This window comes from Chamaea fasciata, unplaced genomic scaffold (assembly GCF_029207755.1).
Source record: "Chamaea fasciata isolate MVZ Bird 193981 ecotype frontalis unplaced genomic scaffold, bChaFas1.0.hap1 SCAF_31, whole genome shotgun sequence".
Classification (NCBI taxonomy): Eukaryota; Metazoa; Chordata; class Aves; order Passeriformes; family Sylviidae; genus Chamaea; species Chamaea fasciata.
In genome coordinates, this window is record NW_027094116.1 from 702050 (window position 1) to 715081 (window position 13032).

Genomic DNA, 13032 nt, shown 5'->3' on the forward strand with positions numbered 1-13032 from the left:
GGATTGAAGCACAGCCAAAGTCCCAGGTCCGAGCCCGCAACCTCTCATGGCACCGTGAAGCAGCTCCTGAAAAATCCCAAGTGGAAGGAACCCACCCCCAGCCAAAACTCCCAAACCCCTCTCCCCCTCCCCACACCGTCTTGTTGGTGTGCCAGAGCTATCGGCCAACTCCATTGGTTTAACTCAGTCACCAACCATCCACGCCAGAGGAGCCCCTCTCCCCTTCTTCTCCCTGTGCCTTCACATTGACAATGTGAAATATTCACCATGAAACCAAAGCCCATACCAGGGGTATGGGTGAGCACTCCCAGCTCTTCAGGTCACAGCTCATCCCAGGGATGGGGTCCTGCAGTCCCTGTTGCTGACGGGGCCCTGTTCTGGCGGCCATCGGTCCCTGTTGTTCTTGCACCCTGAGCAGCCCCCCAGCAGAAGGGTCCTGGGAGAGCCCAGGCCAAAGGTTGGGCTGTGAAATTCCCTCTGTCTCCACAACAGCTCTGCCAAAGCCCAACGATGTCCTCTGGGCTCCCTGAAATCCCCTCTCCTGACAGAACCTGTGCCAAGGATTCCCGGGGCCAGTCCCATGGGCCTGTTTGGGCCACTCCCAGCTGGGGTCATTTCATCTCCCAGCTCAGTCCCTCTTGGGATCTCCCTGTCAGTCCAGGAAGAGAGATGGATCCTGCCCCTATGGATCTCGATGGCAGCAGGGGACATTGTGCCCTGAGGTCACCTAAAGCCGTGTGCTCCTGTGGCTCTGCTGTGCCAGGCCATGGATCCACACAGCCCAAGGGATCCCAGTGTCCCTTTGACAGGAGTCAGGGCCCCTCTAGTCCTGGTCATGGCACTTGCTGCTTACTCCTTGTAAATATGACCTGGAGGTCTCTTCCAGAGGATGGGAAGTAACATCATCCCTCCTGTTCTGAATGAGGACCTGCCCATAGGAGACTGGAGCAGATTTATCCTTGTAGAATTTCCCGTGGTAGTCGTTGTTCCTTTTAACTCCCATCCCTGTGCTGCCAGGGCACAGGTGGGTTTTCCGTCCCATTTCCTCTCCATGGTCCTGCAGGTAAAACCACAGATTTGGGAGCACTAGGAGGAGGAGGAGAGCAGAGCAAGAGCCCGGTGGAAAACACAGCTCAGAAAAAATGTCATTTGTTGGAAAACTCAGTCAGTGGGTGTGCAGGTTTGAAAGTAAACCAGCAGGAGAAATGAGCACCACAAAAATACCTTGAGAGAGATTTCAGGTCAGAATTACAATTTAATGGAAAGATTACAGTAAATGCAATGGTACAGGAAAAAATTGGCTTAAAACCAGAAAGGCAGAGTACAACCTGGCATCCTGTCAGTCAGCGTGGTGGATGAAGTCCTGTTGAATGATGGTTCCAGTCTTGTCAAAAGCACTGACCCTGTGGAAGGTCTGGTTCTCCTCTAGGTCCCTCAAGCTGTGGTGGTGTCCCAAGTCCCCAAAGAGCCCAGATTATATATGGTCAGATTGAGGCAGGAATGTTCAGGGCCTCCTCCAGGGCAGGGAATTTCACAATGGAATTGTGCATTCCTGTGACTCATGGGATGTTCTGGGGCATCCTTGATGGCCTAGGCATCGACAGGCTGCTCACCTGGACCTTGAGCCATGATGATCCCTTAGGCTGGGTGTAGTTACCACGGCTGAGTCAGTTTGGGAAGACAAACAAACACTGCCCTGCGGGCTTTGCCTCCTTCCCTTCTCTCACACCCGGCTGGCAGCCTGAGGGGTGAGCTCTGCACTGGGCAGCTACAGTGAGTGACCCCTCCGTTCACAGCTCAGCAGGGTGATGGAGATGGGAGTACAACACACAGTGTGGTTACACCCGTAGCCTTGTCCTCAGAACCCAGGACAATGGGAATGGAGCCCCAAATCCGTGGGGAACTGGGGCTGGTTCCTCGTGGGGCCGGGCCTAGGAGGGGGCTGTGCTGGCTCGGATCTGAGCCCTGCGCTCCACATGGGCGTAGTACTTGTCAGGAATTCCACTGGCTCTGCAGAGGAAAGAATCCATTAGACTCCCAATGGATCTGGGACCGTGGCTCTGCAGCAGGTCCCGTTTGCTGAGGATGCAGAGGGAGCGGGGAGGTGGCCCAGGCTGGGACACCAGGAAGGACTCAGGGAGCCCAGGGAGCCCGGGAAAGCAGCACTGGCAGCTCCTGACCTGAACTCCTGCAGCTTCTGCTGCCTGAGCTGGGTGAGGCGCTGGCGGCGCTGCCGGACCTCCTGCTCCCGCTGCTGGCCCTCCTCAAGGACGGCCGCCCGCTCCCGCTCCTTCTGCTGCTGCAGCTCCTGGATCTGCTGCCGGAGATACTCGGCATGGGCGCGCTGCCGCAGCTCCCTCTGTTCCTGCTCCAGCTTCTCCCGCTCCAGCTGCTCCTGATGGGCCCTGCGGGAGAGCTGGACTGGCTCAGGGACCCCACCACAACCCCCCACACCTGGCACGGCACCAGAGCCACCCAGAGCCACCAGCAGGAACTGGGAGCCCCCAGTCCCTGCCTCAGCAATCCCTCAGTCCCGTGTGCCTCACTTGAGCACCCTCTGGAATTCCTGGCGATCCTGCTCCACCTGCATGGCCAGGTACTGTTCCTTCTGGGCCACCTGCTCCAGCCGGTCCTGCCTCAGCTGCTGCTCCAGCTCGGCCTTTTTCCGCGCCTTCTCCAGCTCGTGCCGGCGCCATTCCCGGTCTGCCACCTCTTGGTTCCTCTTGGTCCTCAGAGCATCCTGCCCAAACAGGGGACAGTGCTGGGCGTCCCTCGGGGGCAGCTATGGAAGCCCTTGGCCATGGCTCTGGCTCTGCCAGCACCGCTCCAGGACATCCCCTGGCCCCAGGGGCTGCTCCTGCAGACCCCCCACATCCAGGCTCTGCCTCTTTGCCGGGCTGGGGACAGGGCCAGCGGCAGGGGAGCATGTCACCAGTGCCTGTGCCACTCACCCGCTCTGCCTGCCAGTCCTGGACCTGCTCCTGCATGGCCCTGAGCCGGGCCAGCTCCTTCTCCTTCTCCAGGCGCAGTTGTTTCTGCTCTGCCTCCCAGGCGGCCTCGCGCTCCTATGGGGGAGAGCCCGGGGAGAGAGAGAGCCCCGGGGTGTGGGACAGAGCTCCGGGGCGTGGGACAGAGCCCCGGGGTGTGGGACAGAGCCCCGGGGTGTGGGACAGAGCCCCGGGGTGTGGGACAGAGCTCCGGGGCGTGGGACAGAGCTCCGGGGTGTGGGACAGAGCTCCGGGGTGTGGGACAGAGCCCCAGGGTGTGGGACAGAGCCCCAGGGGGTGGGACAGTGCCCCGGGGTGTGGGACAGAGCCCCGGGGTGTGGGACAAAGCCCCAGGGGTGGGACAGAGCCCCGGGGTGTGGGACAGAGCCCCAGGGGTGGGACAGAGCTCTGGGGTGTGGGACAGAGCCCCAGGGGATGGGACAGAGCTCCGGGGTGCGGGACAGAGCTCCGGGGTGTGGGACAGAGCTCTGGGGTGTGGGACAGAGCCCCAGGGGGTGGGACAGAGCCCCGGGGTGTGGGACAGAGCCCCGGGGTGTGGGACAGAGCCCCAGGGGTGGGACAGAGCCCCGGGGTGTGGGACAGAGCTCCTTGGTGTGGGACAGAGCCCCAGGGGGTGGGACAGTGCCCCGGGGTGTGGGACAGAGCCCCAGGGGGTGGGACAGTGCCCCGGGGTGTGGGACAGAGCCCCGGGGTGTGGGACAAAGCCCCAGGGGTGGGACAGAGCCCCGGGGTGTGGGACAGAGCCCCAGGGGTGGGACAGAGCTCTGGGGTGTGGGACAGAGCCCCAGGGGATGGGACAGAGCTCCGGGGTGCGGGACAGAGCTCCGGGGTGTGGGACAGAGCTCTGGGGTGTGGGACAGAGCCCCAGGGGATGGGACAGAGCTCCGGGGTGCGGGACAGAGCTCCGGGGTGTGGGACAGAGCTCTGGGGTGTGGGACAGAGCCCCAGGGTGTGGGACAGAGCTCTGGGGTGTGGGACAGAGCCCCAGGGGGTGGGACAGTGCTCCGGGGTGTGGGACAGAGCCCCAGGGGTGGGACAGAGCCCCGGGGTGTGGGACAGAGCCCCAGGGGGTGGGACAGAGCCCCAGGGGGTGGGACAGAGCTCCGGGGTGTGGGACAGAGCTCCGGGGTGTGGGACAGAGCCCCAGGGGGTGGGACAGAGCTCCGGGGTGTGGGACAGAGCTCCGGGGTGTGGGACAGAGCTCTGGGGTGTGGGACAGAGCCCCAGGGGGTGGGACAGAGCCCCGGGGTGTGGGACAGAGCTCCGGGGTGTGGGACAGAGCTCCGGGGGTGGGACAGAGCCCCAGGGGGTGTGGAACAGGGCAGCTCCTGCAGCCCCTGCCCTGCTCTTACAGCCTTCTGCCTCTGCTGCTCCAGCACCCGCTCATCCTCCAGCCTCTCCCTCTCCCGCTGCTGATCCTTCAGCCGCTGGCTCTCCATATTGAAACGCTGAATTTCAGCAAAGATTTGCCTTTTTTGCTCCTGTTTCTGCTCCCAGGCCTGGAAATGCCACGCAGGGTTGAAGGCCACCAGGCCGAGTGCTCCTTCCTCCTCCTCCTCCTCACTCAGGGCAGGCAGGCTTTGGGTCCTCTCCCAGGGATGCCACAAAGTCCCCATGGGACCACAGCTCTGATCCTGCTGGCTGCTGTCCCCACTCCCTGAGTGTGGCTGATTCAGCACTGCCAGACCCTTTCCAGCCCGGTGGAAACTTCCCTGCACCCCCCTGTTCCCTGCTCCCACCTTCCGATCCTTCCTCTTCATCTGCTCCAGGCGCTCCAGCATCTTCTGGCCCTCCTGGAATTTATTCTCAGCCCTCAGCGCCCTTTCCTCGGCATTCTGCTCCATCTGTTTCACAATGTCCTGCCTGGCTCTGGGAATACGAGAGCAGCAGGGTTCCCTCTGGCTCCATCCTGCTCCCCATCGTGGGCACCCTGGCACGGACAGGGCTGGTGTGGTTGGAATGGGCCGGACGCCTCCGTGGGGAAGAGGGAGCCTTCTGCCCACCTCATCAGCTCTTGCTTCCTGTGGCGCTCCAGCTCCTCCTGGACCTGCATGCTCTTGTCCCGCTCCATTTCCATCATCTTGTCCAGGCGCTTCTCCTCCTCCGCCAGTTCCTTGTGGATCATCTGCTTCTCCAGGACTTGCTTGTCCCGGATCATGTTACACTTGGCATTGAGGAACAGCTGTGGGGACAAGAGGCGTCTGTGGCCTGGAGCTGCAGTGGGACACGGGGAGCAGGGAGGGCAAGGGAAGGAGAGGAAGAGCCTGGGAGTGCGAGGAGCAGGGGAGGCTCAGGCAGTGCCAGGTGACAGCGGGGAGCGCCGGCCCTACCGCGTTCAGTTCCCGCATCTCTTCATCCTGCTCCAGCCTCATCCTCCTCGCATGCTGCAGCAGCTTCTGCTTCTCCTGCTGCTCCTGCTCCTCCAGGTCACTCCGATGGTCCCTCTTGTCCTCCAGTTCTGCCTTTCTCTGCTCCTCCATCTGGGCCTTTTGCAGGGTTTCCTGCGGGGACAGAGAGCGCTGCCCAATCCGAGGGCTCGCGGGGGTGACACTTCAGGTGCTGCGTCCCTGGCACAGAGTGGGGACGTGACGGGCTCCTGGGGCCCTGGCACGGCCATGAGCACCCCTTCCCACGTGTCTGGGCAGACACTCGGTGCCCTTGGAATGCTGGAAGTGCTGGGCACAATTCCAGGGATGCTGCCCAGCTCTCAGTGCAGCCCTGAGCCCTGCAGCCTTCCCTGTGCCCCAAAACATGAGGGACAAAAGGGACCCCCTTGGTGAAGCCACCCCCCCTAGAGCCTGGCCACGGAGCAGGAGAAGAGGGAGCAGGAAAGGAGATGCCTACGAAAGCAGCGTCCTGTCTGGCTCTCAGGGTCTTCAGCCTGTCCCAGTGCTTCAGCTCAGTCGGGGCTCGAGCTGATTCCTTGATCCTCTCATATTCCTTTTCCCCAATGATGAGACACGGCTGAGGGTTCTGCTGGGGAATGCTGGAGAGCACAGGGAGGGAGCTCAGTGGCACGGAGACCCCAACAGCTCCCTGTGTTCCCTGAGCCCCCAAACCAGCCCAGAGCAATGCGGGAAGTGCTGGGGAAGCCGTGGGGACCCGGCTCTCCTGCTTTGGGGCGAAGCAGGAAGGGAAAGTGTGGTGAAAGTGGCACCAGGGATGCAGGGGGGCAGGATCCCTGGGGGTGGCCAGGGCACACTGCCAATCCCTGCTCCCCAGAGATTTTGGGATGGTGCAGTGACACCCATCAGGCCCCAAAAACCCTTCAGAGCTTGACCAAACCCTTACACAAGGTTCCGGATCAGGTCCTTGGTGATGATTCGGATGGTCTTGAGCTTGGGCTTGAAGGAGAGCCACTCTCGAGGATGTTTCGACACATCCTGAGAGGTCATGGCAGGGTCTCTGGAGCCCGTGACCTGCAGAAAAGAAAAGTTTGAGCGACCCGAACCCCCCACCTGGCGCTCCCCGGACACCCACTGATCCCGGCAGGAACTCTGGGATGAGCTCCGGGAGGAGATGCGGGGTGGGGGAGGGCTGGGGAGCCCTGGAGCCCGGGGGGGAGACATCGGGACGGACGGACTGAAATCCCGGCGGGGAAAGCTGGAGACGGCGGGCGAGGAGGGAGCCCCGGGAGGAGCCCCCGGCACGGCGGGACCGGGATCCTGCGCCGGCCGTCGCGGTTGCCATCGCGCTGCCAGCGCCGCCGCTGTCGGTGCCGTCCTGTTTTCCTGGAGCCGACCGTGCCGGTGTGGTGGAGCCGAAGGCTGAGATGTGTCTGCACCGACTGCGGCAGCATGACCGAACCCGCTGTCGCGATTTGTCGGGACCGACTGTTGCCATGGCGACGCCCCAACAACTTGCAGGGAGTCCGGGAACGGGCCGGGGCGGGGAATTGGAGGTGGTGCCTCGACAGGAGGGGCGGGGCTTAGACTGAAAGAGGCGGGGCTTGGCGGAGCTGTGTCACCCCGTGTGCTCCCACCTGTCCCGTGTGGTGTCCTCCTTGCACAGACCTCCTTAAAGTGCCCCTGCATGAACCCGACACACGCGACCCCCACTCCCTGGGGGTCCTCGGAGAGTCACCAGTGGCGCCCCCACCCCTCCCGTCCTCGCCCCGCCCCCTGCTCTTTGCCCCGCCCTCTCAAGCCCCACCCCTCAACTCAGCGTTGTCACTAAACCTCCTTGCCCCGCCCCTTTTTCGTGGCCCCGCCCCTCCACGTGGCTGCCGCCGCCGAGGTCGTGGGGTCCCTGCACCCCCAGACCGGGGTTCCCCCTTGTAACCCAGCAGGAGCCCCCTGCCCCTCCCCAACCCCAAATCATGACCATCCAGGCCTGGAAAGAAGAGGAATTCTTTATTGGGGCACAGGGGTTGCTCCCCAACACGCTGGGGGGGCCCTCCAGCAGCCCCCAAGGCACTGCGGCACAAGGCACCCAGCCAAATAATAATAATAAAAAATGACTTTGGTCCTGACAAAACTGGCGGGGGGGGCGGCTGCCCGGGCCGGGGGACACCCGGCTGGTCCACGGCGGGGGTTAAGGCAGTTTGGGGGGGGCCCCTGGCAGGCAGAGGCCTGGGGGGGTCCGGAGGGGCTCAGAGGATCTGGCGGGGCATCCCGTAGCCCGTCATGCCAGCCTGCGAGGCGCCCCGGTTGGTGCCCATCTGCAGCCCGATGACGCTCTGCCCCTCCTTCAGCTTGTCCTCTGAGAAGACGCGGCGGTTCTCCTGCGACTTCCTGCGGGTACAGGAGGTGTCAGCATCCCCACAGGACCCCACAGCCTAGCCTCCTCCCCCCCCAGCACCCCCACCTACTTGGGGAACCAGTTGGGGTCTCCCACGAAGAGCCCGTCACCCTTGGCCACGGCCAGGCTGCCCAGGTTCATCAGGGTCCTCTGCACGCACGCCATGTTCTTCCCTGGAAGACGCACAGCAGGCTCAGCTCCGTCTCCATCCCTGTCCCACCCCACGGCCTCCGGGTCACTCACCTTCCCATAGATCCACGGTCTGGAAGATGTCGGTGGCCGCGATGCCGTAGCGCTCAGCTGCCTGCAGGAACTGCGAGATCTGCTCCATCTGCTTGAAGGCCATGGCCGACGCCTGGATTTTGGCCACGGGCGCTTGTCCCCGTGGGTGGAGGCTGTTGATGAGCCGGCACAGCACCTGCAGGCAGGGACAGGGGTCAGGTGTGCAGCGCGGTCACCCCCTGCCCCGGCTGGCCCCAGGGGTACTCACTGTGCCATCCTTCAGCCACTGCTGGAAGCCGTCCCTGCCAGGCGCCGGCTGTGCCACCGCGCTGCCGCCGTCGCCGCCGCACTGCGCCAGGATCCAGCGCACCAGCACCTGCTCCAGCTCGGGGTCGTACTGCCGGTCGATCTTCTGCTGCACCTCCCGGCTCAGCCCGTATGATGGGCCCCGGTTCGCCATGCTGCCAGCGGGGGGGTCTGCAGGGATGGGACCCCATCAGTGGCTCTGGTGGCACTGCAGCACCCACCATGGGACAGAGGGGCCCCGTGACATCGGCATGGCAGAGCCTCATCCTGCCTGGACATCCGGCACGGAGCCTTATCACCCATGCCAGGCGCTGCCCAGGCTCTGCCTTCTTCCTGCCCAGCTGGCCAGGAGCAGGTGCTGGGTCTGTGCCCACCCAAGGGGCCACTGTCCCTGGGCAGGGTGGGCAGCACTGCGACCCCTCTGTGCCCGACTGGACTCCACTCCGAGCATCCCCATCCCGCGGCTCGGCCCCGCCGCCGCGCACGGACTTGGCAGGCACCGGGGGCCGGTCAGAGCTTGTTTGCAGATCTCGCCCGTTTGCTCGGGCCTGGAGCCAGATCCGGGACTGGCGCAGGAGCGTGGGGCCAGGGCTGATGGCGGCAGTGTCCCCACCCCGGCGGGGCAGCCAGACCCCACCCCTGGCCAGGTGCTGCCTGTGCCAAGGTGCTACTGGAGCGGTGCCGCCCATGCTGGAGATAATGGAGGTTGTGCCCACGGGGCACATGAGAAGAGTGGCAGACACCTCATCCAGCCAGGGCGACCCGAGCCCGCGGGAGCTCTCTGCCCCCTCTGCCCACCAGTGTCGTGGGGGGCTCATGGGGCTGCCCACCCGTGCATCGCCCCCACGCCCTGTCCTGCCCCGCTGGCATTTGGGGGCACTGAGAAGCCAGAACACGTGCAAGTGGCCCCGCCTGCCCCGGTGTCCCTGTCCCAGCTGGGGACGTGTGGCAGTTTCTTCCCGGGGGTTGGCCAGCCCGCACCCGGGGGTGCCCGGCTCAGCTCGGGGCAGAGCTCGCCCCTGTCACACTCAGGCTCAGGGGTCCAGTCACCAGGAGCAGCGCCAGGACGTGCTGCTCTAAGGGACCGGAGGAAAATCAACCCCAGCCAGGTGTGCCCCCAGAGCCAAAGCCTTGGGCCACCGTGAGGATCTCCGGGGCGAGGCCTGGGGCACGGGGACCCGGCGGGAGGTGGTGTGGGGAGCGCCCGGCCGGAGGCCAAGGCATTGGGAAACAAAGAGGAGCTGGAACTGGGATCATTTCCCGACCCAGCCGAGGCTTGCCCAGGCTGTGGGGGGGACACACCCGGACCCAGCCACCCTGCCCCGGCGACCTCTGAACCCCGCAGCACGGTGCTGCACCCAGCCCGACTGGGGCTGGGGACCCTCCCGCCATCGTGGGGACAGCGAGAGTCACAGTTAGGGAGCAATCACCCGCAGATATCCAGAGACAGCCTGGGCACCCCTGAGCTCTCTCCTCGGACTGGCAGGAAAGGGGCTGTACGCAGCCCCGCTGGGACCGAGCCACTCTGGGGACCCCCGAGACCCTCCGGTGCCAACAGGGAGGGAACCTCAACCAGCAAAAGGCCACTTTGGGGACCCCTGACACACCCCAGGGACAGCAGGGAGGGGCTGTACCCAAGGCTCGACCACCCTGGGATCCCCAGAGCCCCCCGGGGCCAGCGAGGATGGGACGCCGGGGGCTACACGGCCACCCCGGCGGCGGCGGGGAGGCGAGCGGAGCCAGCCCTGCGGGCGTGCCCCGGGGCTCCCTGCACGGCGGGGCCGGAAGCCGCACCCGGGTCCCGTTTCCCGGGCGCGGCCGCGTGTCCCGGCGGCTCCGCGGGCGCGGTCCGGCCGCAACCGCCACCGGGGCGGGTGGGGGGACAGCCCGGGGGACACTGGGCGCGCCCCGGGGGCTGAGACGCCGGTCCCGAGCCGGTCTCCATCTCCGCCCCTGTCGCTGTCCCGGTCCGCATCACCGTCCCGGTGCCCGTGTCGCTCCCGGTGCCCGGTGCCATCCCGATCCATCACGTGCCCACCTGCGCCCGGTGCCCGGTGCCAGCCCCTCCCTACCTGCGGCGCCGGTCCCGCGCTCCCGGGGCGGCAGTGCCGGATGCCGCCGCCCGCGCCCTTTTCACGGCTGATGTCACCGCGGCCGGGGGCGGCTCGGGACCGCCCGGGACCGCCCGGCACCGCCCGCCCCCGGGGCGGGATCCGCCGGGGCAGCGGTCGGGGTTGGGACCGAGCCGCTACCGCGCCCTGGGGCAGCCCCGCCCCGGGGGGAGGACACGGGGGGGGCAGGGGGACAGGGTGGCTGTGGTGGGGACAGGGTGGCTGTGGTGGGGACAGGGTGGCTGTGGTGGCAAAGGGACAGCAGCTGTGTGAGGACAAGGCAGCTGTGGTGGCAGGGGGACACGGGGGCTGCATGGGGATAGGGTGGCTCTGGTGGTCAACGTGAGGATGGAGTGGCTGTGGTGGGGACAGGGTGACCATGGTGGCAGGGATTGTGGCAAGGACAAGAGTGGCTGTGGTGGCAGGGGGACACAGGGATGGGGTGGCTGTGTTGGCTGAGGTCAGGCTGGGGGATAACTGTGGCGTTCACCACAATGTCACACACGGTGGCTGCGGTGAGGACAGGATGACTGTGTTGACAGTGCCACACAGGATGAGGCTGAGGCGAGGACGGGGTGGCTGTTGTAGGGACACAGTGGCCATGGTGACAGGCAGACACAGGGCTGTGTGGGGACACTATGGCTGTGGTGGCTGAGATGACGATGGGGTGGGGCCTGGATGGCTGTGCTGGGGACAGGGGGACACAGGGGAACTGCATGAGGACAGTGTGGCTGTGGTGAGGACACAGTGGCTTTGGTGGGGACAGTGTGGGTGCAGTAGCAGGGGCAGAGTGACCATGATGGGCACAGGCTGGCCATAACCCCCCTGAAGATTTTGGTGGGGACAGTGGCTGTGGTGACAAAACCTGTCACGGTGGCAGGAATGAGGCTGTGATGGGGACAGTGCCCAGGGGACACAATCCCCACAGGGGCACGTGGTGGGTGCCAGGGCCCTGCTGTGACAATGATGGGGACAACCAGGGCCTGGCTCTGGTGGTAGGGGGACAGCTCAGGGTTGGGGGGAGGACGTGACCTCCCCAGCACCCGCAATGTCCCTGATGGCGCCGGGAGAAACGATGGCGTTTGCACAAGTCCCGTCTCCATGGGAAGTGCAACCAAAACAACAAACAAAACCTCGGCTCGAGGCCACCGGCCGCCTCCGGAACCGGTGGCAGGGCCACTGCTGCAGTGTCCCCGTCACCCCACCCACCCCTCGGCACCCAACTCAGCACCTGCCGTCCACAGCCCACCTGGAGCTCAGCTGTGGTGCCACCAGAGCTCAGCTGTGATGGCACTGTCGTGCCGTGGGACCAGCCCAGAAGTGTCCCCTTGCCCTCCCTGGGCCCCTCCCACACCCATGGGTGCCACAGGGTGGGGTGTGTGTAGTCACTTTAACCCTCTAAGGGTTGTGGGTGTCCCCTAGGGATTTCGGGTGGTGTTTCCTGTGGCTTTGGTGACATGGGTGGGGGACACATGGAGGAGGGGACCAGGGCAGGGAGTGGCACATGGGTGACCCATGGGCCACGGGTGGCATGGGGGAACAAGACCAGGAGGTCATACAGAGGTAAGGAACAGGGGTAGGGTTAAGGGTGACAGGAGAGAGGTGACACAGGGGCAGGACCTAGGGGTGACAAAGCAGGAGATGGAGGGGGGACATGGGGGGCAGGACCCACAGAGGGGAGGAGGCCCAGGGTGACACAGAGCAGGAGAGGGAAGGTCCCAAGGGACCTGGGTGACAGGAAAAGTGACACTGGGGCAGAATCCTGGAAGGTCTCAGCCAGGGGGATGGAGAACTGGGGACAGGACCCCCAGCGATGGCACAGGGCAGGAGCCGGGGGGACAAGGCTGGGGACCATATGGAGGTGATGGGGTGTCACAGGGCACCATTCTGGGGGGACACAGGTGGGGATGATGTGGGGGTCACACAGGCAGGACCCCCAAAGGGCACAAGAGACACGGGGGGAGGGGACCCCGGGGACAAACTCAGGCAGGTACATAGGGCAGGATGAGGGGCACACAAGGGCAGAGCACGGGGCATGGTGTGATGTGGGGCAGGGCCAGGGGACAATGGGCAACAGGCAGGGGGACACGGGGGGGACATCACGGGGGGACAGGAGTGGGTGTGGCAGAGGAAGAAAGGGGGAGGAGATGGGGGACATGGGAGGAGATGAGAGGGAGTGGTGTGGGAATAGGGGAATGCGATGGGGGAAAGGGGAACACCCGGGGAACTGATGGGGGGACACCAAGGGACAGGGGTGGATGTGACAGGGTGACATGATGGGAATATGGGGGGACATGAAGTGGGCGTGGCAAGGCGACATAGGAGGAACTAACAGGGGGGCACGGGGGGGACATGGGGTGGGCGTGGCAGGGGACACAGGAGGAAGAGACAGGGGGACACAGGGAGACAGGGGTGGACGTGGCAGGGGGACATGACAGGCGGACGTGGCAGAGAGACACAAGGGGACATAATGTGGGGACATGGGGTGGGCGTGGCAGGGGAACAAAGGGGGACGGGGGGGTGACCCACGGCGGGACCCCGCGGTCCGTGACCCGACGTGACCCGCGCCGGAGCCCACGCGCGACCCCCGGTGACGTCATGGTCTGCCCCCACCCCCGTGACGCGCTCCCCAGCCATGGCCATAT

General features: G+C 65.1%; 2 protein-coding genes across 2 annotated transcripts; both read right to left on the reverse strand.

The window, feature by feature from the left end:
- Positions 1–1241: 1241 nt before the first annotated feature.
- On the reverse strand, positions 1242–6698 carry LOC136303042 (cilia- and flagella-associated protein 45-like). The gene is given in 11 exon segments (XM_066206631.1): positions 1242–2010; positions 2181–2405; positions 2547–2740; positions 2952–3065; positions 4361–4507; positions 4748–4877; positions 5012–5190; positions 5339–5509; positions 5853–5994; positions 6300–6463; positions 6465–6698. Coding segments are annotated over 11 exon segments (1779 nt in total). The 3' UTR covers positions 1242–1931.
- A 643-nt stretch (positions 6699–7341) lies between these two features.
- Positions 7342–10454, reverse strand: TAGLN2 (transgelin 2). The gene is made up of 5 exons (XM_066206702.1): positions 10349–10454; positions 8239–8447; positions 7992–8166; positions 7819–7921; positions 7342–7741 (listed from the first exon to the last, which is right to left on the reverse strand). The coding sequence occupies exons 2-5, from the start codon at positions 8428–8430 to the stop codon at positions 7600–7602; spliced, it is 612 nt and encodes a 203-aa protein (XP_066062799.1). The 5' UTR covers positions 8431–8447; positions 10349–10454; the 3' UTR covers positions 7342–7599.
- Positions 10455–13032: the final 2578 nt, after the last annotated feature.

Excerpts from the sequence above, each read along its gene's own strand:
- TAGLN2 (XM_066206702.1), bottom strand. The coding sequence starts at position 8,430 with ATGGCGAACCGGGGCCCATCATACGGGCTGAGCCGGGAGGTGCAGCAG. Across the intron at positions 8,167-8,238 it reads AGTGGCTGAAGGATGGCACA|GTGCTGTGCCGGCTCATCAA; the intron begins GTGAGTACCCCT and ends CCCTGCCTGCAG. Across the intron at positions 7,742-7,818 it reads GACCCCAACTGGTTCCCCAA|GAAGTCGCAGGAGAACCGCC; the intron begins GTAGGTGGGGGT and ends CTGTACCCGCAG.